General features: G+C 43.5%; 1 protein-coding gene and 1 long non-coding RNA gene across 2 annotated transcripts; one reads left to right on the top strand and one right to left on the bottom strand.

Annotated features, from left to right (window-relative positions):
- Positions 1-332: 332 nt before the first annotated feature.
- Positions 333-4,656, bottom strand: LOC148055816 (uncharacterized). Its single transcript, XR_015705126.1, has 3 exons — positions 3,971-4,656; positions 2,117-2,312; positions 333-1,412 (listed from the first exon to the last, which is right to left on the bottom strand). It is a non-coding gene; the product is annotated as an uncharacterized LOC148055816 (long non-coding RNA).
- Positions 4,657-4,813: 157 nt separating this feature from the next.
- Positions 4,814-25,345, top strand: LAMP1 (lysosome associated membrane protein 1). Its single transcript, XM_087756331.1, has 9 exons — positions 4,814-5,000; positions 14,573-14,688; positions 16,007-16,220; positions 16,327-16,488; positions 20,267-20,484; positions 22,186-22,308; positions 23,277-23,346; positions 23,517-23,687; positions 24,324-25,345. Exons 1-9 carry the CDS (start codon positions 4,949-4,951, stop codon positions 24,461-24,463), a joined length of 1,266 nt encoding a protein of 421 aa, XP_087612457.1. The 5' UTR covers positions 4,814-4,948; the 3' UTR covers positions 24,464-25,345.
- Positions 25,346-25,779: the final 434 nt, after the last annotated feature.

Below are 25,779 nucleotides of genomic sequence, written 5' to 3'. Positions count from 1 at the left end.
TGGATTTACTTATTAAAGTCCTTGTTCTGTCATCTGGTGTCATTAATTGTATTGCATTCTTCTGAATTATTTTTGTTCCCTTTGTGTTTAGAAACTAAACACATTTAGTTTATTTTATTTAAAATATATTTAATATTGTAATTTAATGTAGACTTATTTTAATATTTGAATCTTCAGTTTATGCAAATAAAATCTTTGATGCATATTAAGTATTAATTTCTTAGCCTTTGTGAGAATGTGGCACACTTCACTTTATTCATGCAGTTTGCTCCTTAGCGTTAATTATACCATTCACCTTGTAATTCACTTTCTATGCATCTGGAAGCCGATCATGCATCTCACTAGGCTCTTAAAACAAAAAGGAGGATGTGCCTCACAGGAACGTCACGGGCAGAGGCTTTATCCACACAGAAAGCTGGCAGTAGTAGTATGCAGTAACTGATACCAAGCCGCGAATGCGTACTGCCTTCCCTTTCTGAACCCCAGCTTCCTGGTTCAATGGTTTTAAACAATAGGCTGAAAGCAGTGGTGTTATCCTGAAGACGACTGAAATGGTTCTGCTTTACGAAGTAACGTTAATTGATTAAAAGTGCTGAGATGTGCAGTTTTTCTTAATTGCCATAGACTAGAACTCTTTGGCCAAATTACTCTGGTAGAGCAATTAATGAGTTGTTCCACGAGTGGTGGAAATAATGAAGCCTGGCTTTCTGCAATGTATGCACTTTGTCCCCCACTGTATCATCCCCCCCTCAAATAACCTCAAGCAGCAGTACCGCAGAGGGGTTTTCTGCTTAGTTCTGCCTTTCTGCTCGTGGGAGCGTTGGTTTTGTTCTCCTTTATCCAGCTGCTGATCTTCACCCATCCCCTTACCTCCCAAACCTACAGAGAATGTAACAATCTCTGAAGTCTTTTACCCTTCCAAATTAGTCTGAAAGTGGCTTCAGAGGTTCAAAAGCTATGGGAGAGATGGATAGGCCAGGTGCCCATGACTTTTTCTCAGGTCCTCATTTTTTATTTGATATCCTCAAATTTCTCTCCCTGGGATTTTGTATGTGCTGAACCAAACAGGCGAGCAATTAGTTTATTAGTCAGCATAGTAATCACTTCTTCCTAGCAAAAGAGCTGCATTTGGTTGCTTTTTGATAGCTGGTGATAGAATTTGGCTGAGCATCCAGTCTCAACCAGTTGTTGGTTTGATGCCAACTATTTGGTTCACATCGCCCCCTGAATGTATTTGTGCCCACAGGGCAGAGGGTGCGAAAAGGTTCTTCCTGGAAGATCACCCAGTGTTGAAGACATCAGGCTGTAGCCAAGTAACAGCTTTCCTCTGTAGTGCATCTGTGTTCAGAAGATGTCTTGAAAACCTGCATCTTGGCAATTCAGCATCCTTGGAACAAACTGTGTAGCGGCTTCTACGGAATGACAAAAATAACAGCAGGAATCTGCGATGTGGCTAGGGGCTCTCCAACCTTACCAAAACCTTCCAACTGAATTGGAAATTTTTGCGTTAAACTCAGTTTAACTTAAAACATTCAGCTACCTCATTCAGACATATGTTACATGTATCTAAAAAGGAATTTTCCTAAATGTGACGCCCTGTCATCTAGCCCAACGTTTCCTGAGGGAAAGTGAGTGCGAGAATGCAGGCTGACGGCTGACTTGCGGGTGCTTCCCAAGTCAGGCACTTAGAGCTCTCCTTACCAGCCACCGACAGCCTCCTTCCTGTCCACTCCTTGTGTCCCATTTTCCTAGTTCTGTATTTTAGCTTCCCTTGTATTCCTTTATCTGAACCCAGGGTTATCATTTAACTCCCTTGGTCTGCTGCAGCTTCTTCCTTCCTTTCTTTGTGCTATGCACCTTTGAAAAAAAATTACACCCCTTTCCAGGCAACTTTACTGCGTCGATTTGTTATGCAGATAGACCTATTTGTAGGTTTATGATCTTTGGCAGGTGCGTTAGGGAGAGCGGACTCTGTACTATAACCTTGGTTACCTATTCCTAGCAAGTCTATCCAGAGAGAAAATAACCCGGTGAAGTTGGATAACATGCAGGAAAAGGCTACAGGAAAAAGAGAGTCATGTTTTGTAGACATTCTTTCCTGGGAAAAATTGCCAACCTGTACGTTGTCTTCCATGCTAGTATTCTGCCACGACTTTGCAGAACAGCTTGTGTTGTAGTACCAGCTCCTAGGTCTTGTTGGTATTTCCCATGTTCTTCCCCATAAGCAGCCGTTCTGCATCCACAGCTCCTCAGGGCCCGGAGATGTGCCGTGGCTAACCTGGAACTGGGTGCGGGCTGGCTGGCCAGCAGTTCTGTCAAACAAAATGTGTAAGGGCTGGATATGGACTACGTTTCCCTCAGTGACAGCACTAATCTGGATCTCCGGGCTGCCTATATACCAGCTTTTACAGGAGCTGTAACTTTGTGTTTGTTTATGTCTTACCCTGCTATCAAGTTTGATTGATGTTGGCCATCAAATTATTGAGCAGTGAGGCTGATGGCCAACATGGTTGCATAAGGCTTATTTCATCAGGAAAGCAGGCTAACACACACCCTGGTCCTATTTCTGCTGACAATGACACAGAGATGGGGTTTTGTGCAGTCCACGCCAGCATAAAAAGCTTAGTAAGCTAATGATCCACAGCATGTAAGATCAACATCATTCTCTGCTGATAGCCTTACGTTCTTACCAATTTCTTGCCACAATACTGTTGCTTGATGCAACTTATGTATTGGTATTAATTAGCAGTTATCCAAGCATATGTCATTTTTCAATTTATAGACAGCTGTTTTCCAGTAGAGGGGCAGACTGCTGCACAGCAAGTTTCAACCTGACATTGGGCCTCCCTCTCTATTTTGTTTTCTGGTAGACTTCAAGTAGTCCGCAGACCTCCCTTCACTCCCCGCGCAGGTTCCAAAAACAGTGATCAAAAAATGAGAACAGCCGATGTCCCACCTCCATTAACCTCAACTCCTCTGCAGATGACTCATTCAAACACTTGACCAGAGCTGTTCCTTATGTCCTTTTTCAAGCTGACTAACTTCTGCTTTTGGCAATACATGGCAAGAATAAAGATTGCTAGAAGCACAGCAGGGAAAAGCAAACAAACTAAATCATTCCTTTCTCTAAAATAGCACGGCTAAAATGCAGCACTAAGAAAGAAATGACTGTTTGTAGCAATAGCATTGAAAAAGAAAGGCAGATCCCCAAGCCACCCTGAAGAGCAAATAAACTCCTCTAGGATGTTTTGGGGAAATAGGAAGTGTAAGTGAACTGAGACAAACATCAGGGAAAGGTCATCGAGTTTAGAGTGCCTGGACTTGACTTCAGCGGCTGGTAGTAGCTAAATTGCATTTCAAATTGGTTCTAAGTAAAAATGCATGAAGGCAGCTTGGGAGCATAAAGGATTGTGTCTCAGAGCTGATTAATCTGGAGTACACTGTAATGAGGAGAAGGATGACATGGCAGTCATTTTGCGAAAGCAGAAGCACCCTGCTGTTGGCATGCTTTCCAATAGTACTTGAAATAGGATTTCAGTAGCAAAACAAGTACAGATGAGGTTTCAGATGAAGAAAGCATATCCTTAACAGCTTACATAAGAAAGAGCGTTGAATTACAGGGATCAAATGGCCTGGGCTCTGTATCTCCATTACTATGCTAACATCTGACAACGTCAACAGACGAACTTCACCTCTTTTTTTGCTAGTTATCTCCAAAAAAAGGGGATTTCTTAAAACTCTGTTTATAAAAGCATCAGACAACATCAGAAACTATGTGAAGGACCAATTAATTTTACCCATGCAACCACAAATCATCAGCAGTCACCGTTTTGGCTTGGAACATGTATGCGGATTACACGTACACACCGGTATACATAGATGCATCGCTTCAGAGATAACAGATCATTAACTTCCAGTGCTTTTATACAGCTCGGACTGGATTAATTCTAGACAAGAGGACTGCACTCACCTTAGACTACCTTTAAACTCAGTGGCAAGAAACACATTCTGGAGGCAATACGCCTCTGGAGGCTAACCGCTCACCGACGCCGCTTCTCACCCTCCTCTGTCCCCTCCCCTTTCACGCAGGGTGCCCGTGCTGCCTTCCCCACTGGGAAAGGCGGTTAAACGCCTACAGCTGGCAGGGCTGACCCGGGCCCCGACGTTCCTCGCAGCTCTCACCCGACGCGCGTTACAGGGACAAGACGTATGGCGGGCTGCAGGAAGACCCCAGACCTCCGCATGCACCGGGCAGGCGGCCTGCCGGCGGCCGCACCCCCAAGGCCACGGCACGGCCGCCTTCAGCCCGTGGCGGGCCCTGACCCCGAGGAACGGGGCCCTGAGAAGCCCCGGGCGCACGGGCGGGGGCCGGCAGCGAGGGGGGGTCGAACCGCGGCAGCCTGGGACGACGGCGCAGCGTGGGCGCGCGTGCCCCCGCGCGCCGTGGCGCGCACTAAGCGCACGCCTGCCCCTGCGGAGGAGCGGACGCCGGCACCCGACGCCCCCCAGCTGCGCGCGGGCCGCAGGCGCGCGGGAGGCAGGTGCGGCACCTACACCTGCGCCCCGACCGAGGCGCGGGCCCTCTCCCCGCGCGGCTGCACGCGCGGAAACCACCCGCCGGCGCTCACACGGCCGCGTTCGCACACGCGTATGCAGCCCCACGGACCTACGCACGCCCGCGCGCCTCAGGGGCGGCCGTTGGAACGCGAGGGCGCCCCGCCCCGCCCCGTGCTCTCGCGAGATCCCTCCCACCTCCCTCGCCGCGGCCGCCCATTGCGCCGAACGCGCGGGTCACGTGACAGCCCCGGACGGGGCCGGGTGACGTCAGCGGTCACATGACCAGCCGGGGCCGTCGCCAGTCTCCCGAGCGCGGTGTCCCGCCGCCCTCGCTCCCGCTCCGCGCTCCCGCCGGTGCCGCCTCGCCCCCTCCCCCCCCTCTGCTGCCGCCATGGCTCGGGCCCAAGGCGCGCGGGGGCTGCTCGCGGCGGCCGCCCTGCTCGGTAAGGAGGGGGGCGGGGCGGCCGCGGCCTGTGGCGCCCGGCGGCGCGGCGGGGAGCGGGGAGGGTCGCCCGCCCGCCGCGGTCTGGGGCGGCTCCGGGGCCGGCGGCGCTGGACGCGGCACCTGTAACTGGAAACCCGCCCGCGGGTCCCCACCTGCTGTTGCCATTCCGGGGCGGGAGCTCTGAGCCGGCGGGTCCCGGGCCTCCTGGGGGCGGCAGCCGGCTGGGCCGGGGCGGGGGGGGCAGGTCCGCCCCCGGGGGTCCCCGGCTGCTGGGAGGCGGCGGGTCCTCTGGGGAGGTCATCTCTCCCCGTCCCTGCACCGGGCCCCTGCGGCGCCCGGGAACCCCTGACAGCTGCGGGAGGAACGAGAAGGGTGAGGGGAAGGCGGCGGTGGCGGCTGTGCTTGGGGAGGGGGAGCCGTGTAGCGCCCGGCAGCGCTCGTTCCGGCATCTCCACCGAACCTGGGGACAGCGCCCCGGGAAGAACGTGAAAATACGCCTTTAGCTCTCAGGAGGCATGGAAATGTGGGAAGTACTGATGTCATTGCTAGGAAGCGGCTCTTTTCCGTAGGGCCTGTAACGCTCCCTTACTTACTGGATTTCATCCTGCTGCGTCTGGAGTGAAATCTGAAATGTCGCTGGAATAGAGGGGTTTTAGTGCCTTGATGAGAAGGGTCGTTAGTGCAGCAAGGCCATCTTAGGAGGAAGTGTGTCTTGCTTGTTTACTGATAACTACCTTGCTTTAGATTTGTTGCCTTGAAAGCCGCATCACACGACACTATCAAGTTTCTGAAATGTGGCTTTGGCGGCAAAGGCAACTTCTTCAGCAGCTCATAAAAATATTTCCTGAATAAAGCAGCAGTTGAGAACGGTTATCTGCCTTCATTTTGCACATTATGACAGGCTTTGAAACTCTTCTAACGCTTTTTTGGTAGTAAATATCTTTATCGTCATTGACAGTACTTCAGTTTGTCTGTTAACACTGAGCCTGAAAGGTGTCACTCGCAAGGGGCACTGAGCAGTTCAAGTATCCAGCTCCTCGCGAGCCAGTCGAGCAAGCACGGTGACTTACAGTGCTATCAGACTTGCTTTTTAGGATTGGCGTCCACAACTTAAGTGGTGTTGAACTAATGTTATAGTGGGAATTCTTTGTATAGCTTGTTTAATATAGTTATGGCTTAAATGAAGAATTGTTTTCGTTTGTCTTCTAATCAGCCTGTGTAGTTTTTAAGTGGTACCAGAGATAATATTTTCTGGGACCGTAGTAGTCTTCCCCTGCTTAATCAGCAGTTACAAACGTAATTCAATCTATTTAGCTTTGTCACTTTTTGGCATGTAAAATGCGTTAGATTACAGCAGCTGAGGCAATGGACTAGTTTATTTTACTACAGAGTAACTATTAACTGACAAATAGGGCGTTGTACCAGTGTCTAGTAGCTGGGTGTTTCTACATAACTTTATCCTACCATCTTGGGGGAAAACTTTGTGTGGCAAATAGAGACCCCTCCTTGGAGTACAGATAGCCTCCTCCATCTTCTGCCAGAGTCTGGGCTTGGGCGGTAGTGAGGGGAAAAGAATATGAGATAGGAGATAATGAGAAGATACCAGCTGAATTCTTTAGACGTTTGCCGCTTGTTTGCAGCCTTTTAGTCATCTGAGTGAACACTGAATGATCACAGGAGGCTGAAGGATTAGCATGGATGGGTCAGATGTGAAAGCTTGTTTGGCAATGCCTTGACTTTGGGACAATAGAAAATTCTTTTATTCCTCCAGAATACCTCACCACACCTCGCTTACTGTTTCGGTTTTCCATTCACGTTGAACAGCAAGCACTAAGCTGAATATTTCATATGTCAGCATGAAGTATTTCATGATGAATTTCCTCATGAATATCAAACATGCATATGGAATGAAAAAAAGATTTAGGTAATACAGTGATAAATACATGGAAAGGGGGCTAAGGGAAATAAATTGCCTCCCCTCAAACTTAGCTGTTGCTTTTTGAAATATGAGGGAAGATGGTGCTCATCTGCTGTTGAGCATGATGGGTCAGTTGGGTTGTGTGCCAAACCCAACAGAGCTGCTTGTGGTCTTTGAGTCCTAGAGCACCTGTAGGTGTTTTCCTTACTGAAACACAAACACATCAGAGAAAACATTTCTGAAAATTTAAGTTTAGAGTCAGACATGGATTCAGTATCAGTGAGTAAATAATGAAGTGTCTGAGATTTGGGGAAGGAAAAATGGGTTTGAAAAGGTAGCGTGATGCCACTTCAGGGTTATTGACGCATAATTCATGTGTTTCTATTGCACAACTCCGGTCTGAAGGGGAATTTCAAACCTTGCTACCAATGTAGGGATAGTTGAGAGAAACTCAGCTAAAAAATTCCAGGCAGTGAGTAATTTGGTGTTGTATTGTTTTCCTCAGTTTTCGTATTGCTAGCTGTATGGAACTGAGGCTGAGTACAAAGTAGTTTTCACCACATATAACCGTTTTTACGTTGTGTGACTTTCGAAACATTGCTTTAGCAAATGCTGCCCTTAACGTAGTGTTTGCTTGATAGCTTCTTGAAGTGTGTTGACACAGTCTCTAAGGATCTGGATTTGTGTGCTAGTCCCAAGCCTGTCGTCACGTGATAGGTTACCCAGCTTTGACTTTGGCTGCTTTTCTAACTTGTAAAGTAACTTCTTACTTGCCGAGTAAGAACTCCGCAGGTTCCCTGACATGCCGCTGTTGAGATATGCTCCCAAGATTCCTGTTCAGGCTGGCTTAGAAGTGTCAGTTTTTGGCGTAACCTGCTTCTAGATCGTTCTGTAGTGAATAGGGTGATTTCTAATCGGTAGTAGATGATAAGCTGAAGAATTGCCTCTAGGTGAAGGGGAGCCCTACTAAAAGAAAAGACGGATATTTTATTGGGAAGTTAACTACTGTTATCTCTGTTAAGCCTTTTGTATGCCTTAAAGATAACTTATTTTTAGCACTAAGAAGGCACGCCTCACCTTTGCTTGTTTCAGCTTAACTGCAACGGTTTGTCTTTTCTCTGAAGTCAGACATTATTTGGAAATTCCCTGAGAAAGCTTGGTGTCATAATGGATTTCTTGGTATTCTCTTAAGCTTGGCAGGAGACCCTTTTGGGTATGTGAGTGGCAGTAGTTACAACAGCTATTTGAACACTTGGTTGCATTATCTTAATTCTAAATTATAGGCCTACTGTTTTAAAATGTATCTTATGTTTTGGTAAATCAGGCTTCCATGTTTTTTGTGTGTCTGGCTTCAAGATGGACTAGGTACCCCGTTCAGTCTAAGGGTAACAGTTTCTTAACCTTCTCTATCACTTGACAGCACCACTGGCTGTCAGTGCTACTTTTTCTACTGTAATTCAAAGCGAGAGAGTGTTAGTAGTGCCCTGGCAGCAGAGTACGGAATTTCAAACATGGTTCAGCTGTGAGCAGTGGGCATTTGTCTAGCTGTTCCCTCTCCGCTGTTCAGGCTCGAACAGTAGTCCACACTTCATACCTTTAGTTTTCTTGTATTAACCTTCAGTGGCTTCTGATTTCTTAACAAGGCAGAATTCAGTCTGTGTGATATGGGAACACCAGTATGTCTTTACTTTCCTTCACAGGGGCGAGATGTATTCTCTTCTCAATAGGACTAGGAGACTGGTTTACTCAGGCAGTTGGCTTATTATCTTTTTTCCAATATCCTCTCCTCTGGAGCAGCTTTCTCTTTAAATTGTCAACACAGTACTCCTTCCTCCAAAACGTTGTTTGGGGCTGCCAGCTACGTTGAAGGATGTGTGTTAGTTGTGTGGTGTGATGCAGCGGCACTAACCAGGGCAAATGCAAAATGAACTTGTGTGAATGCTGAAAAGGGTCTAGCCGCGCGAGTTCAGACCTCCCGGTGGACTCATGTAATCAGCTGCTGTAGAGCTATCCCAGGACTTCCTTCCTCCAGATAGGAAACCGTAAAGAAGCTTCATGTGACTGAACTTGATGCAATTGTGCAATTCTCTGGCCAAATGGCAAGTGTACAGCTGCTAAATAGCCTTTCCTTTAGAATGCTTTTGTACTTTTGTAGATTTGTTTATAAAGACAGAGGGTATTCATCTGCAAACTTGAATTGAGAAACAAAACGTTTACTGCCTTAACAGAAACGAACAATATCAAAAACATAATCTGAGACTGCATGAATTTGTCCCTGTTAGTTGTCAAGGATGCATCTTCCAGGGTTGGATCAGGAACTTGATATAATCAGGTGCTGCACCTGCACAAGTGCAGCTGATTCTCTTCTCCCTTAAAGTACTCTCATCCGTCTATGAATTAAGCTGTTTCCCCTTTCCACCACTGTGTTTGTGTTCGAGCGTGTCCAACAGCAGTTGAAGTGAGTCCAGCCTTGTCTTTTCCTGCTATGCTTTCCAGATAGCCAGTGTTCAGTCTTCTGAGTCCATTGGTGACAGGTAAGTATAACTCATAATTTTACAAAGACCATCTTTTCTCATGCAAAGTGGTTCATACATCAAGTCTGTCAAGGGATTTTCCTGCTTTCAGTTGTTCCCCAGAAATGTTAGGGTTGGTAAATAGTGTGGTCTTTCAAAAAATATATTATTATTTACATTCTTGTTTTTTCTGTACTGTCCCAAGAATCCTGGATCCTAAGCAAGTGATCTTGACTCAGTCTTCTGTGAAAGGACTTGTACCTGGTGTCCCTCCGGGGGACAGAAGACAAGTGATTAAAGGAGAGCGTAACTTCTCAGGGATGTTTTCATCCTCTTCTCTGGCATAGACTTAGGAGTCTGAAGTGGTGACTGAGGTCACCACTTTGTTCACAAAACGGCACTGAGATGACAGGATCCTTCCGAACCATCAGAATGAGTAAATTACTGGGTACTTCTGTTCACATGTGCAATGGGAAATAAACCTTCTCTAGATAAGAACCAGCATTTCTTATCTCCTTGAATTTATGCCCCATAGATAGCAGCGTTCGCTGCATATACCCGAAGAACCCAAAGAACACCTGGGCAAAGATGCAGGGCAACACAGCGATGCTGTAGCTTAGGTACAGAATGATCGTGTAATGCTGGCATCTGTTAGCAAGCATCCCTTACCTTCAGAGTACTGCCGCGCACTAATTACGGAGTAGGCTGTAGCCCAGCAGCGTCTTTGATGTGTGTGACCAGGCTGTGGGTGTGATACTCTGAACTGCTGTCGCGGCGCTTGTGGGGAGCGGTTAGCTGGGCTACGCTGCAGCCATGGTTTTCCTCCCTGATGCCATAGTCACTCAACTGCAAACAGTCCCATCCACTAGATATCTGTATCGCTTAAACTGCCAATGATGTAGAATACGTGCCCAGGTGGATTTGGATGGCCTTGCTGTCCTTTCTTCCAAGAGGGAGGCAGAAAAATACTAAAGAGCTTGTTATATATGCAGGAAAGGTAAATATAGTAACAAACCCCAAATTATATAAAATAATATATTTTATCTATTTATATTTTAAATATAATATATTACATAATTATTATATTATCTACTATATTTGTATTTTAAAAAATATAACACTTTTGTGTTTGAGATCCTTATTGTCAATGTTCTATGTTTCTAATAAAAATTGGAGGCAAAGTAAATCATTAACTATAGTAACCAAAGTCCTCTTTGTAAGCAGATAGTGTAAACAGTTGCCATTAATATACGCTCGCTTTTTTAGAGCACAACAACCGTTAATCTTTCTGCCTTAGTGGGTTTCTATTATATGGGAGAGTAACTCACGGGTGGCTGTGCTTGGCTAACAGGATTTCAGTTATAAAAAGCTTGAAACCTGAAAGCATCTTTGTGTGGTCAAGAGGTGGGGAACCTGCCATTCTAAGAGCCGTATTCAAAAGGGCTCAGATTTAGATTGTTAAAATGTGCTAGATTGTTTTGGTAGCTTTGTAGTTTTCAGTTTGAAACAAACTTAACTTTTTGAGGTAGATTTCTTTAAAACAAATTGTTATATAACCAAGAGAGTCTTAGTTTTGTTTGACTTGTGTATTGTATCTCAGTGTTAATACACTCTGCTTGGTTTTTTTGATGTAGGTATGTTAGATAAGGAATGATGCTGGATTTAATTCAAGTAACATATCTAGCTTTGCCTCAGCAGTTTTACCTTCAATCTTTTCTTGCATGAGACTATAATTTCAGAAATGAGGTATAAAGGGAGAGATTATCTTATGATTTTCAACTGAAAATATGAAGCTAGAATAAATATGTAAGCAGACTTTTTTGGAACCTACTGGAATACAAATGAAGCATCCAAACTAAGTGAAATTTCTTTGACGCTAGTACATTTTTGATGATTCCACTACTAGATACCCATAATGTAGTATTTCTGGCCAAATGAATAATGAACTTTACAAAATTTACCTTTTGCTATTGAAAAGTGTAGGAGCTGTTCAGCTGTGTAAATCTGAAGTACTGCACTTGCTCTAGCAGATAGTTTTCAAATAGGGCGCTGCAGTTTAAGAAGAGCATTTAAAGTCTGAAGTTAAGAAACTTTGGTTTCTTCTAAACAGAGGTTGTATCAGTTTTTGTGTTAAACAGCAAATAATGATATTGTTGTGAGAAGTACAAGCAATATTCTCAACTTGTAGATATGCCATGATAGAAGTAAGCAATACTTTATGGAACTTAATGAGAAATATTCCCAGCACAGATTGATTCAACATCAGTTTGCTTTTCTGTATTCTTGACATTTTGACTGTAGGCTCTTACTATTTGTGGGCTGGTGATGATTCATGCATTAATCACTAGTCGACACTGAAGCTGCCTTCACAAACTCAACAGCTGCTTTCCTGCCAAACCCAGCGAGCTGTTCCTCTGCCTTAAACTGGCTGGAGCGAAGAGTAGGCAGGACCTTCTTTCCTTCGGTCTCCTGGTTTGTTCTTCAGTGGGTCTTTTTCTGATTTTACTTTGCCCCTGTATCCCTTACGTTTCACTGAGTTCCACCTGTATGCCTCTCCATCCCTGCCCCAAGACCACAGGAGCAGATGATGCTGCAGCACAGTGCTCTCTCAGATCGCCATCCTTGCGCACGTCGGCTTACTCGCAGTGAAACAGCCTTCTGCCACTTCGTCGAGGACAGCTCAGTGTCTCGTGCCTAATGCTTCTGTCTCGTCACTGACACTGCAAATCCAGCAGCTGCTGAACATTTCTTAAGAAGGAATGGGGTTTTACAGCGTTTGTTCCACACTAATGAAATCAGGATTCGTAGCGCGGTGTGAACTTAACCTTGCAAAAATCTTGCAAATGCAGGTGGTATTTTTTACTGTTTGTTCACAGCACTTATTCTCTATTACTTAAACTTGCTGAGGGTGATCTGTCAGCTCTTCATTCCCAGAATCCGTCTTCCATTTGGTGTTTTCTAGTACCTCTGCGTTGTCTTTTGTTGTTCTCTGAATCATCTGTAATGGGCAGGTCTGTCACATTTTCCTTTAGGTCAGCAACGCTTTCTTAATTGTTTTTCAGTCTTTTCTTTCCCTCGTATTTCTTTTCAAAAGTGATATTTTTTCTGCTTCTTCTATTCTTTTACTGCCTGTTACTTGTTTATTCTTAGCTCTAACATTGCCAAATTTTTTTAATAGCTATCAAACAAGGGAGCTGGCATGCACACTGAAGATTTTCATTCTAGCATGTTTTCTATTGGTAGTGTCAGTTCAAGTAGCCATGGAGTCTTATTCCCTGCCTCTATGCTGTGCTAGAAATCTTCAAGAAAGTGTAAGTAGCTTGCTCTTGAGAAAATAAGTGCTTAGGTAAAATGTAAACAAGTTCCAGATGTAAATTTAATTGAAGGAAACTTTGCAAATTGAAACTTCTGTGCGGAAGAGCATCGATTGTTTCTAGCACTGCGCTGAACTGCAGTAAATAATGTTTTCTTTGTGAATATATGTTCCTTAGTGAACATTATGAGCTGGACATAAAGTCAAAGGTAGGACAATTTTGCTTTGAAATATCAGTTTTCTATACTATCCATTCTTAAGCAGTTTCTTCTGTCTAGCTCTGGTTTCAAGTCTAGACTCTTTAAACAACTGGGTAAAGTGTATGAATTCCAGCTTAAGTTTTGGCCCCCTTTGGTGCTGGGGGAGAATATATTCTTGCTAAGGGGAAGGCACCATGGGGAAAGTGCTTGCTGAGTGCCAGAGAAATTGTTTTCAGTGTGTTCCTACAACTGAAGTGCCTTCTACCCAAGTTGAACTGACATAAGTCCAATTTTTCCTAATAACTGTCTTAATACAATTGTATGCCCCATAGTTTTGTAGTGAGAAGTTTTAAAATTGGGATTTGCTTTTTGAAAACTTCTTGGGGAGGAAAGCTAGCTAATGGATAACCCCTCAGCTGGAACGTTTTGCTGTATCAGCAGTTGAATGGGTTAGCATGTTTGACTCTTCAAAGATTATTTGCTTGAGATAAATGGAGTGGTTTATGTCTTGCAGCTGCTTTTTTTTTTTTTCAAGTTTTCTGCAAGACTGAAGTTGTTGCAAATGCAAGCTGATAAAGTGCTAGCATGAAAATGGTGTAGGCTTGTTGCAGTGAGGTTTGCTTCAGATGTATGTATGGTGACAAATTGAGAATCAGAAAAATAAAACGCTCTACAATAAAGATCAGATACAGGAGCACTGTCCAGTTTGCCCTTACCGCAAATGAAGTATGAGACAACCAGCTTTCTGGCTGTATCCAGCCTGCCACAACGCGTCCCCTAGGTGAAGCTTCATTGTCGGTGGATGCTGGCCTCAGTCCATGCTGCTGTCAGAAAGGATGATCCCGTGCGCTTCTCGCCACATGTTCTTTGCCTGTTAAGTCAATACTAGTGTGGTCAGTTGTGCTAGTGCTCGGAGCGCTGGGGCTGGAGGGGAGCGAGGGGGGGAAAAGCTGTGATTTTGTCAGCAGCTCAGTCTGAGGTTAGTTTAAACCAGTCAGGAAAACATAACCTCAGTCTGTGTCAAGGTCTTGGCCCCCATCCTCCTCTCAAATGTAGAGAGCGCGATGACATTAAAGAGAAGTTCTCCTGGCAAGGGTGGCACGCTCCATCACGCTATTTTTGGCAGTCCCTCCAAAACATCTGCAGTCAATCCAAGCTTTCTAAATGCTGCATTCAGTGCATGTACAGCTGAGTGTCCTGGTACAGCGGGAATGAAGGCTGCGTGATGTGCTGCGGGGGGAAGGCTGAGCGCTATAGGCATGCAGGATCAAATATGCTAAGTCAATTCTGGCTGAAGCTTGCAAAATAGTTGCTGTGTAGGATGAACACTGAGTAGCTGCCTTGAACAGTATGACTGGTGTTTGTTGCAAGTTTTTCTTACTCTCTGAGGACCCAGCATGTCAACAGTTTTGGTTTGGGTGGCTTTGTCTTTTTATAAATGGGGTGTTAAATTTGTCCTCTGCCTGTTAGGGATGTCGAAGAGAGACCGTTAGTGCCCAAGTTTCTCAAAACTCAACTGCTGTTTAGGATGTACTCTTAAAATGTACAGTTGTAGGTATTTGTCTCTTTGGGATCAAAAATAACAACTCACATGACACCAAGTTAACCACTCGTCATTCTTAACAGGCTTTTTACAGGCTTCCTCTTCATTTGAGGTGAAAGATTCAAGTGGTAACATCTGCATAATTGCTGATCTGATAGTAGACTTCTCAGTGGAATATAAAAGCAATGGGCAAAAAGAGGTAAGTCTCTAACTTGTGTTTATAAAATGTGTGGTATTTCTGCACGTGTGCAGTATTTAAACTTTGAACAAGTATTTAAGCATGAAAAACTGCTTCAGCAAAGATTTCCCCTTTCCCAGTCATGTCGCATGAACTTTTCCTTATTACTGATGCTTCTTCTAATTAAACAGGGTTAAGGCTGTCTGAAACCACCACGAGCAATACATGTGTGAAATTACTTTTGTGACTGAAATTCCACACCAGTCCTATTGGTAGCTAAAATGGCTTTCATTGGAACTGTAAAGGCAAAAGTGCTACCAGTTGTCTTTTGGTGAACTTGGTCATACTTACATGGACTAAATCTGAACTGAAATGGCCGTCAGCACGTAGCTTTTAAAGTTCCCTGTGATCTTCTCACTGAGCAAATCTCTGGCTTTCAGGGTATCTACAGGCTAGTGCCGTGCATGCAAGTTGTTGCATATTAACAGCAAAAGCCTGTTAAGGGAAAGTTAAGACTTTTTATTCACGAATACTCTGCTTTTCAGTCTACTTTTTTGGTATCTTTACTACTGAACAGGAATTGTGGGTTACTTATAATCTCATTGCAGTTGCATGTTTTGAGACACTCTTGCTGCTTTTTCCTAGCCATCAGTGTAATGTGAGATTAAAAAATCCTACTACTTTGCCAGTGGTGCACTTGCTATGTATGATTTGAGCTGAGAGTTATATTGCATAGTCGACTTTTTCAGTGGTGCTGATGGTCTGAAATCCTGCTGATACTGGTATGCAAGTTTGCATTCAGAGGTGACTGCTTTCATAACATGCTTTTGGCCGTCCCTTCTTGTAAGCAGTACGTTCAAAACTTTCCAGTAAACCTTGTGTAGGTCTTCAGGTACCAAGTTACTTCTCAATATGTAATAAACTCCAAGTATTATAGCTAGACTATGTAGGCTGTGGTGTTTGTTTTTGTTCTTACTCAGTTGTACTACAAGAAGCAGAGCTTAAATTCTCCCATTTTTCAATGTCCAGGGTTTGCCAGATTTGATTCACCTAGTACAGAAGTACCTGCAAATTCATAGTGCTGGTTTGGGGTGGGGGGGAAGTCTAAGAGGTGCTGTGAGTATGTACTGCTTTGTCCTCAAATTTCAGAGAACAATATTCTTAGAAATCCAAGTGTCAATAACATGCTACTTGCTATATACAGGTATACAAGTAGACATTTTATAGCATATGAATGTCAGCTGTATGTTTTATAACAGTTTCATAGGATATTTAAAAAGCAGTAAGGAAAAGCTGTTACATCATCCCATTTACCTGTGTCTTGTTTTCTACCCCACAGTTTGCACGCTTTTTTCTTCCACAAAATGCTACAGTAGAGCCACAGAGCTCATGTGGTAAACATAACACATCTCATCCACTCCTGGTATTGGGTTTTGGAGCAGGACATTCATTAAGCCTGAATTTCTCAGAAGATGCAGACAAGTACCAAGTTGAAGAGCTAGTTTTCCACTACAATCTGTCAGATGCAACTTTATTCCATAATTCAACTGCAGGTAAAATGAAAACTTCCTGTTCTCATTGTGAAACCCGTCCAGATGTAATACTGATTTGTTTCTGTAAATACCTGTTGCATACTAATGCGATATAATCTTTTTACAGGAGAAGTGAAGAGAGTATCACATAAAACTATTATTCAGGCATATATGGGCACAAAATACAGATGCATCAACTCCAAGCATGTCAATATGAAGAACGTGAACATTACTTTCAGCAACGTTACTTTGGAAGCCTATCTCACAAATGGCACTTTCAGTATGAACAGTAGGTATCTTGTAGCAGAAAATGTACTTGGTGAGCTAATATTTCCTATAATAGGTTATTTCTTTTTAAGTCCTGGCTAATCGTATTTAGGCAGGTACAAACTGGATCTAAAGCTCTGATAGCAGCATCTTTTGAAATGGATAGACCGGCTGCAGGTTTTCTCTGTAGGGGTGTCAGCATCCATGACTAGAAGATAGTGCCCTGTGTTCCCATGGGTTTTGTACAGGTATTAGGGCACGTTCCTTCTGTTCATGAGTATTTACGGGTGTAAACGCGTGCTGCAGTAGGTCGACTGGGCGCGTGGCCAAAATCCTAGTTTAAGAAGTGTCTGATAACTTCCAAGTATTATGCCTCTACCAAAGTAGTTTGAACTAGTTACTGTGTGCTCTGGGGAAAATTAGTGATACAATGGCAGACAATAGAGAACTGGTCTGTATGGAGCAGGTATGTACATCTTCCTACGGGAGCCCTTACATAAGCTGTAACAGTGATGTTCTTTCTCCGTCAGGCTCAATCACAAAACAACTTTTTGTCCTGATTGCTTATATTGAAAAGCATTTTGGAATTTCATTGCTGTAATGATTAGAAGACAGACTATTTCGTGGCCTGTTCATGTCCTTTGCTTTTGTGGCAATGCTCTTCAGTTTACATGGCTCTTGATGTTTGATCACCCGTGGTATCTTAGGGAGTGATAAATCTTTGCCTTACTTTTGAGGCAAGTAAGAAGTCTGATCTTCTCTGGCAAACATAGAACTTCTCTTAGGCTGTTAATCCCATTTATGCACCTGCTGAAATGAATGTTAAAAACTAGGGTAGTCAGTGCTGGCATGTGATGGATCCATTGAACAAGTGACTTCTACGGGAATATCTATACTTTGTCCTGTGTCTCTGAAGAAGACCTTGCCTGATGCATGGTAATACTGGAGTTGGCTTCTTTTATGGCTGCCTCACATGAATGGCTCAGATTTCAGTGTGTATCATTCTCTTGATTAGTCTTTTCCACTCAGTGAACTAGTTTGCAGCAAAGATCTAGACCTACATTTGTAATTTTTAAAAAAATAACCTGGTTTCTATTACTCCAGTCTTCAGAACTATCTCAGTTTTCAAATGCGATATCTTGGTCCAGTTGTTACACTGGATGCTAAGTGATCAGTTATCAGCAGGCGTGAACATAAGCCATGATATTGGGAAAGGCTGGTTTTTAACTTCTATACAACTTCAATAAAATCTCCCTATTGTGTCATAATTTTCCTTTTAACACCACCTATTATGTGTTCTTACATAGTCATTTGGTTAAAAAAAAAATGGCATTATTTTGGGAGGGTGTTCCTTATGCAACACAAGTTTGTCAGCATTTGTTTTCTTTCTATTCCTAATTACTTATTTTCTTTTTTAGATTAATATAAACACTTTAATTTGTCAGGATCGCTTCCCCAGAATTGCTTTTCTCCATCCGGTGGTATCACTCTCTTGATGAAACTATTGATCCTCAGAAAAAACCACATGATTTCCTATGATCCTGGGGTGGACACTGTTTGGTCTGAGTTCAAGCTTTTTGGTTTTTTCTTTGGTTTTTTTTTTGTTTGTTTCCATGTTCCTGTTATCCATACTGCCATGCTCAGTTTTGTCTTCAAATCATCATCCTCACTAGGTTTTTGTTACTGTCTTGGGACTGCACCCAGATATTTTTTTTCTATTCCTACCGCACAATGAGCATTTTGGTGGGGTTTTGTTTTGTTTGTTTGTTTGTTTTTTTGTTTGTTTGGGTTTTGTTTTTGTTTTTTTTTTTTTTAAATTCAGTTGGTTAAAGAATTCTCACTTTATCCTTTTTTTTTTTTTTTTTTTTTTTTAATCTTGACCCTGAAATCACTTTGTTCTTTCCAGGTCAGTTCCTTTTTTCCACTCTTGTAGGCTTGAGACTTCCCCGGTCCTTTTGGCAGCTAGTTATTGATAAACCTTAGCTCTGGAATTCTCCCTTAACTTCTTTTCCTTGCAGCTCCTTCATTAGTGGATATTTGTGCTGGTGATCTGGGCAAGGTTCACTGAAGGGAAGAAGAGTCAGTGTTCAGTGCATCTGTGCATCACTAGTAATGGTAACTGCTGTCATTGTACCTGGAAATCAGTGACTGAGGTTATGGTAGTGATTATCTGCAGCTCTGAAGAAAAGGGGGCTTTAATTTTATCTGTTGGTAGTTCTGTCAGCTGCGTTCCTGTAACTGTCAGAAAAAGACATGAGAATTTGTCTCATCTCCAAATCTGTCTTGAAGAGTTACTGGGAGCTATGCTGTAAATCAGTTCAGTGAAAATACTGTATCAAGACTCCACCTAGGAAAAACTTCCACTTGAAGTGATTTGGTTGTTTCCATCTCTGCTAACTTGAGTAAGAGGCTGTATGTGTTGGGGTCTTGCAGGTGGAGGGAAATTCTCCATTGAAGTACCAAGTTAAGTTGCTGTTTGGTTTATTGGTTAGGAAATTAATACATTTTGGGACTTGACCAGTATCTATTAAGTCTACAAAAGACAGGGTCACTCTTCCATTCATCCACCTTCCCTCTGCTCTTTGACTTTCCAGAAATTGAGTAGAAATAGGAAAGCATGCTATGTTGGAGTCTGTGATTAGAGTTCTTCTTTCTGAGCTGTAATGGAAAGTTAAGTTGCTGTTTAAGTTCAGAGGCTATTTACTGGATACCTAGTATCTGCAAGAGAGGTACGGATTAAATTTTAGAAGTAGGCTCTTTGAGTCAGAATTGACTGCTGCTGCAGTTGCTGTCGTCCTTATAAAGTTGCAAGCTGTTATCCCTGACATGTGGCGATGACCTTGGCTTGGAACATGGAAGCCTCTACTACAGTAATGTCTTTGCTGTGACCTTTGGTTTTGGCTTAGATGTTCGATGCAGGAACCTTCTTGGCTCCCAGATCAAGTTAAGATCTTGCTGCCAGGTGTTTCCGAGTACTCTGGCAAATAAATCAGAGTCACTGTTCTTTCTCTCTCCTTTTGCCTTGGAAGTTGCTGCTGACCTGGCGGAAAACCAAAGGCAGTCTTGCACATCTTCTCTCAGCCTCGTACCCCTGGTGGTGGGTGGCTACTAAATGAAGGACTAAAGGGAAGGATGGACGTGAGAGCCGAAGGGAGAGGATGTAGCAAAACATTTGCCATCAGAAGCAGTGTCTTAGAATCCCTTTGTTAAGGATAGAAGAGCCACAGCACTGCTATGAGGACTTGCGAGGTCCAGTAGTATTTTAATGTTACTGTGGGTATCGCCAAAATAACGATGTAGGGTCCTCACAACCTGGCAGTGTAAGGGAGGGAGGGAGGGAGGGGAAGGAGAACAACACGCATCCTGGGAGACCACTTTTAACAGCGGGCAGGAGAGCTGTTCCTCTGCTTCTAGCACGCGAGTGCTCAGAGCACGAGGGGCAGTCATCTCAGCCTTGCTGTGAACACGCGGCAGGAACGCTGGCTCTGTCAGTGCAGCAGTATCTTTATCCTGACTTGATGGCAAAGTGAAATGACAGACACGAATAAAAGCAGATGTGGTCACCATGAACTTCTGTAAATAACAGCAGAAGTGTCATTTTCACATGCCAGGCTTTGAAAGTGTCTCAGACTTTGCAACAAGAGTTTAGGTAATGCTTTACCATTGCGTTTCTCAGCTTTTATTATCTTCTATTAGGAAAAACTACTGAAATTGTGTCCTCCTTTCCCTTGAGGATTAAAAAGGTAGAGCATCCCGCAGCTTCGTTTCGTTTGGTAACGACCGTTTTGCTTTCTCTCCAGAGACAGAATGTGCTGAAGATATGGTCTCTACTACTGCTGTAGTGCCCACAACTCCTAAACAGACTACCAGCCACGTTCCAACAACTAGCCCAGCACCAACTGCATCGCCCCCAAATCCTGCAGTTGGTAAATACAATGTGACTGGTCCAAATGGAACCTGTGTACTTGCCTACATGGGGTTACAGCTTAATATCACCTACCTAAAAAAAGATGAAAAGGTAAATATTCTTTCTTCAAAGCTTTCAGATTCCTTTTTTGGGGAAAACTTGGTAAATTATTATAGGCTAACTTTTTTCTTTAAAAATCCCAGTTCTTTTGTAGTGTTCATCCACGATTGTCCTCTATTTAAATGGCTTAACTTGGCCTAGGCTAGTGACGATTCAAGCAGTTCGCTTCTACCGAAAGTGTTCATTAAAGATTTTTCCATTCAGTAAGAGCACTAAACTTGTCTGTCAAATCCAGTAAGTGCATGCGGCCATTCCACAGAAGCAGTAAAAATTATCAAGATATGAGATGGGGGAATCCTATTATCAAAGATGGCATCTAAACAAGATTTTTAAACTGTTAAATAAAATACAGGAAAATTTGGCCTGAGGCACCTGAATGAAAACAGTGAATGACTATTAGAAGGGAAAATTATTATTACTGTAAAACCAGACAGGCTTGTGACTTAATTAACTTCAACCAGTACTGAAGAGGCTTGGGTTTGACTTTAATGCTTAAGAGCTACTTAATGGCCGGTTTTAACAGCAAAAATCTTACGTGGTTTATGTAAGATCCAGCCCCGGCACAGGTTCTTTCCCTCCATTGTTGATGCAGAGCCCAGCTTGCCAGCCCCACGGACAAACCCGTTACCCGCTAACCGGTAAGGCAAAGCTACGAGCACAACCCCACAGGGACTGCTGAAGAGCCTCAGTAGGAAACAAGGGCCAAGGGTCAGCAAACCTTTATGTTCACTAAAGCTTTGTTGTAAGGACCTTTGATCACAGGCAGCTTTTTCCTATCCTGTGGCTTAATCTGAGGTAACGAGGACAAGCTCAGGCAAACAAATTACGGCTGCTTTTGTGTAGTTTAAGTTGGATCTCGGTGATAAAGGACCTGGTGCGAGGAGGGTGGTATCTGTATAGGATTTAGCTGCTTAATACTGTATGTGGTGGTGCAAAGGAGTCTATTGCATTTACTTATGATGATGATGACTGAGAGGTAAAATCATGAGCGCTGGTAGCTGGTTACGATGGCCTGTGTTTTAGCCACCTTAATTGTGTGAAATTCCCTAAGCTGTGGCCTGTAGCACGGCATTCTAGCTCTGCTGGAACAGCTCATTTCTAGTGTAATGACCAGTGAGGAACTGGCAGATAGTTGACCCTCGTATGACTTTGGAAAACCTAAGAGCTACTGAAGGTTTCTGTTGGATTGTTCGGCAAGCGCATTTAACCCACAGCCTTCGGCAGGTATGGGACAGTGTAAAATCATGCACTGTGGGCAAAGCTAAAGCATTTGGAGCTGAAGTGAGGTGCAAGATGATCATGCTTACAGGCAGTTCCCTTGATTGTGTCAAAGCTGTGTTTTATAGCTTGTTCCCCCTGCGTAGTGGTGGTTACTGATGTTTTTCCTTGTGCTGCTAGGACCAAAGAAGTTTGGTGTGGAGAAAGCAGCAGGTTATTGGCCGCAGCCAGTCAGGGCTGCAGCAAGCTTCGTTAGGCATGCAAAGATGCCCTTTGTCCTCTGTACCAGCCCAGTAAGGCCGGTGCAGCTTACACCAGCCTGTAACTTGCACGTGTATCTGCCCAGTTGTCTGTAAAATGCGTGGGCAAACACAGCATTGTATGCGTGTGAGTACACGCGAGCTAGAAGTCAACTGAACGTATGGTGATGCATTAGTCTCTTCAAATGTCACAACTGATCTTCTTCTCTCATAGATGGGATTGGATTTGCTGAATTTCGTACCACATAATACAACTTCTTCTGGGACATGCGACAATACGTCTGCCTTCTTGAATCTGACTTTTGAGAAAACAAGGGTTATCTTCCGCTTTGCATTGGTAAGAATCTCTAGACGAAGCGTGTAGGGGCTGCAGGACTTCTCGTGTGGGAAAGCTAACTGGGGCAAGTACAAGAGAAAAAAGATGCAGCTACAGGAAGGGGAGTAAGTAGTTGCTTTGGTTTTAATACTAGGATTTAGAGGGCTTAATACGTGGTAACTGTTGTGAGGAAAGAATATATACATGTATGTATAGACAGATATCTATTTTGTTTGGAATTGGAATTTCTTTTAAGATTATATTGCCTGCTCTCTAAAGCTTCTCACCCAAACTGGGAACAGTTCTGCTGTAGCAGAGGAATAGCCTGTGACAAACAGGCACCTCATCTAATTGTACCAAGTCTGGAACTGGATTTAAGCCCTCATCGATATTCTGTGTACAGCCCAAGAGCCATGTGTGCTTGTCTTAGGGACTCCTGTGATGGGTGGAAATCCTGTTTCCCGCAGTGCCGCCCCAGTACTGTATTAGAGCTGTGTACCCTTGAGGGCTGAATCCACTGCGTTTGTACTGTGTTTGTCAGCTTCTTGCTGCTTCTGATACTTGTGGGATTGATCAAACGTGATCACCTAGAGCTGCCGCTGTTAAAGGACTCTCCACATCTCTGTGGGGTACCGAGCTGCTTTAAAGCTGTACCTGTAGCACAGGCGAGATCGTTGCACTAGCTGGGTAAGGCATGGGTAGGACTACACCTTTAGGGTGGAGGTCAAGTCAGCAGTCTGAGGGGTGACAGTCCCCCCTTCCCTCCCCCAGTGTCACCTTCCCTAAGGTGCATACCTTCTGTAGCTTTTCTCTCTGAAAGTCCAACTAACCTCTTCCTTTGGATGCTAGTCCCAAGTGTGGACTGTCCTTTGAAAACCTTTCTCAAAATGCATGCAGAATTGAATGCAAACCTTAACAGCTTATGTTGTTCATCATTAGCTTAAGTGATAACTACTGGGTTTTTTGTGTTTGTTTTTTTTTTTTTAAAGAATGCAAGTACTGAAAAATTCTTCCTGCAAGGTGTGAATGTAAGCACAACTCTGCCTTCTGAAGCAAAAGGTAGGGACTTTTAAGAAGTCTACTTTCAGTAACTACTTCTATAAATATTACGGGTTGCCTGGATTAAATAACCTGTTAGAAATGTTGGGGATGAATGTATTGAGTTTAAGCTCTACGAGCGTACAGCCCCTGCTCTTCAGGATTCTGTAATAAGGCTTTATCTTACACAGTTCCAAAGTTTGAAGCATCGAACAACAGCATGAGCGAGCTGAGAGCTACAGTAGGGAACTCCTACAAGTGCAGTGCAGAGGAGAATCTCCAGGTCACGGACAAAGCCCTTGTCAATATATTTAATGTTCAGATCCAGGTTTTCAAGATTGATGGAGACAAATTTGGGGCAGGTAAGAGGTTTACGTTTTGGCGGGGAACCTAAGGTTTGTGAAGTGCGTTTTGATACAAACATGTAATATTCTGTAGTCAAGTGTCAGCTTGTGGGTGCTGTGCGTTGTTTCTGCTCGCCCTACTGCAGATGTTGTAGGGGCTGGTAAGATGTCTGAGTTGAGGCTAGTGCGAGAAGTATGTAAAAAGCTTTGAAATAACTAGGACTTGTTCTTTGTGGTCCAGAGAAGAGTTAAGGAAGAGGGTTAACTTTCCTTCCTAACTGTGCAGTTGTATGAAAGCAGCAAAGTTCCTGACTCTTTTAGTTAACGCTGTCCTTTGTGGTTAAAGCAAAATGGCTAGGGGAGGAGTCGCGTGGATGTATTAATGACAGCTCAGCTTTGCATTACAGTGACAGTTCTTGAGAAGGAAACAATTATTATGAATCTCTATATTGTGCCTACAACTAGTACTAGAAAGACTTCATCCTGAATGATCATAGTTAGTGGACTTGGCTGCCTTTTGGTTGTTGGCAAGCTAAGCTCGAAGTTAACTTCAGCCAGTTTTATCTATGTGCTGAGAGTAGAAACTTGACGTTCTGGATACAGCCATCTGTTGGTGCACCGGTGCCTAACATGGATCTTTTTCTCTCTCTTCAGTGGAAGAATGTCAACTGGATGAAAATAACATGCTGATCCCTATCATAGTTGGTGCAGCCCTTGCTGGTCTTGTTCTAATTGTCTTGATTGCTTACTTGATTGGCAGAAAGAGGAGCCATGCTGGATATCAAACAATTTAATGACTTGCACTAAAATCCAGTGTAGATGAAAAGCAATTGCAAGAAGCTGGGAAACTCCCCCCCCCCACACACACATTTCCCCTGAGCTAAGACTGATATTGTAAGGGAACACCTTTTCTTGCAAATTGCTTCTTCTTTAAAGTCTGCTTTATTAAATGTGAAATCATCTTGCAGCATTTAACTATGCACAAAAATAACTTCTGAAAATTCTGGTGTTTAATTTTGCTAACTAGTTTAAATATTTACCCACTTAGAAACAAGCTAAAAGTTTTTAAGGGTGCTTTTTTGGAATTGGCATAAGGTAATGTCAGCTAAAGATTCCGGAGAGGGATGTTGCTAATTCACACTGACTCAATTTCAGAACTCTTAACAAAGGGAAAAGGTTCACTCTTCGTACTGCTGCCATCCAGCGACGATGTTACTTATACTGATGATGCATTTAAAGACATTTAGTAACAACTGACAAAATTGAAATTTAAAATCTAAACTCCACCTTGTCTTTTAAGTGTGTATTTTTTACTAAGCTTTAAACTCAATGCCTGGCATACGCAGGGTGTGAACAACGCAATACTCAAACCTTACAGGAACTCTTTATGATTGGACAACTCCCCTGTTTGATATTTTTGATGCTATGCCAGCTTGTTAAGAGCTGGTACTTTTTTAAAATGGGTGTTATTTTTATTTACGTTTTTTTGTAAAGTGATTTCTGTCTCTTCTGTTGGAAGGTCCAGAGAGATCCTGTTACTGCACATGTGTACAATATAGATCTCAATCTGCTGATTCTCTTGCTTTAAACTTGGCTGGGGGGTTGTACACTTTAAGGATCAGTTCTTATGTATGCATTGCCTGTAACAATGCTAATAAAGACACTTTTTTTCTGTATATCTTAGTGTTGCTGATCGCTCTTAGAAACATTTGACCATTTGGTAAGTGCTAAAGTCTTGGTTTGGCTCTACTTTGAGAGCTTTAAACAAGCCTTAGTGTGGAGTTACAGTAAGGAGAAGTTTAAGTTTTTTCTCTGTGTGGCACAAAGCCTTCCTTGACAAGGAATGAAGATAACTTGGAGTAGAGTGTGAAAAGGAGCGTGGTGTTAAAAGGTGAGGCTTTCCACAGTAGTTGTTCAACAGGGAGAATAAAAAGCACACGTCGTTGGCCTCTCTTCAGTCTTCTCTCCCTTCCCAAAGAGGAAGGCGAGGGAAAGGATTTGGCCACGAGAGGGCTCTGTAAGGACGAGGAAGCAATTCCCAGGCGCCCGGCCTGCTGCCTTGCTCGTTCTGCCCAGGGGCAGGATAGCTGGACTTGCACTGAGGTGCCTC

The sequence above is a fragment of the Nipponia nippon genome, unplaced genomic scaffold (genome assembly GCF_047370975.1).
Source record: "Nipponia nippon isolate SJK-2023a ecotype South Korea unplaced genomic scaffold, ASM4737097v1 scaffold_2, whole genome shotgun sequence".
Taxonomy (NCBI): domain Eukaryota; kingdom Metazoa; phylum Chordata; class Aves; order Pelecaniformes; family Threskiornithidae; genus Nipponia; species Nipponia nippon.
This window is presented reverse-complemented; position numbering and strand designations above follow the sequence as displayed.

Bases quoted from the DNA above. Each gene is read 5' to 3' on its own strand.
- LAMP1 (XM_087756331.1), top strand. From the start codon at position 4,949: ATGGCTCGGGCCCAAGGCGCGCGGGGGCTGCTCGCGGCGGCCGCCCTG. The intron at 14,689-16,006 runs GTAAGTCTCTAA...TCTACCCCACAG, and splicing joins AAAGCAATGGGCAAAAAGAG to TTTGCACGCTTTTTTCTTCC. The intron at 16,489-20,266 runs GTAGGTATCTTG...CTTTCTCTCCAG, and splicing joins TGGCACTTTCAGTATGAACA to AGACAGAATGTGCTGAAGAT.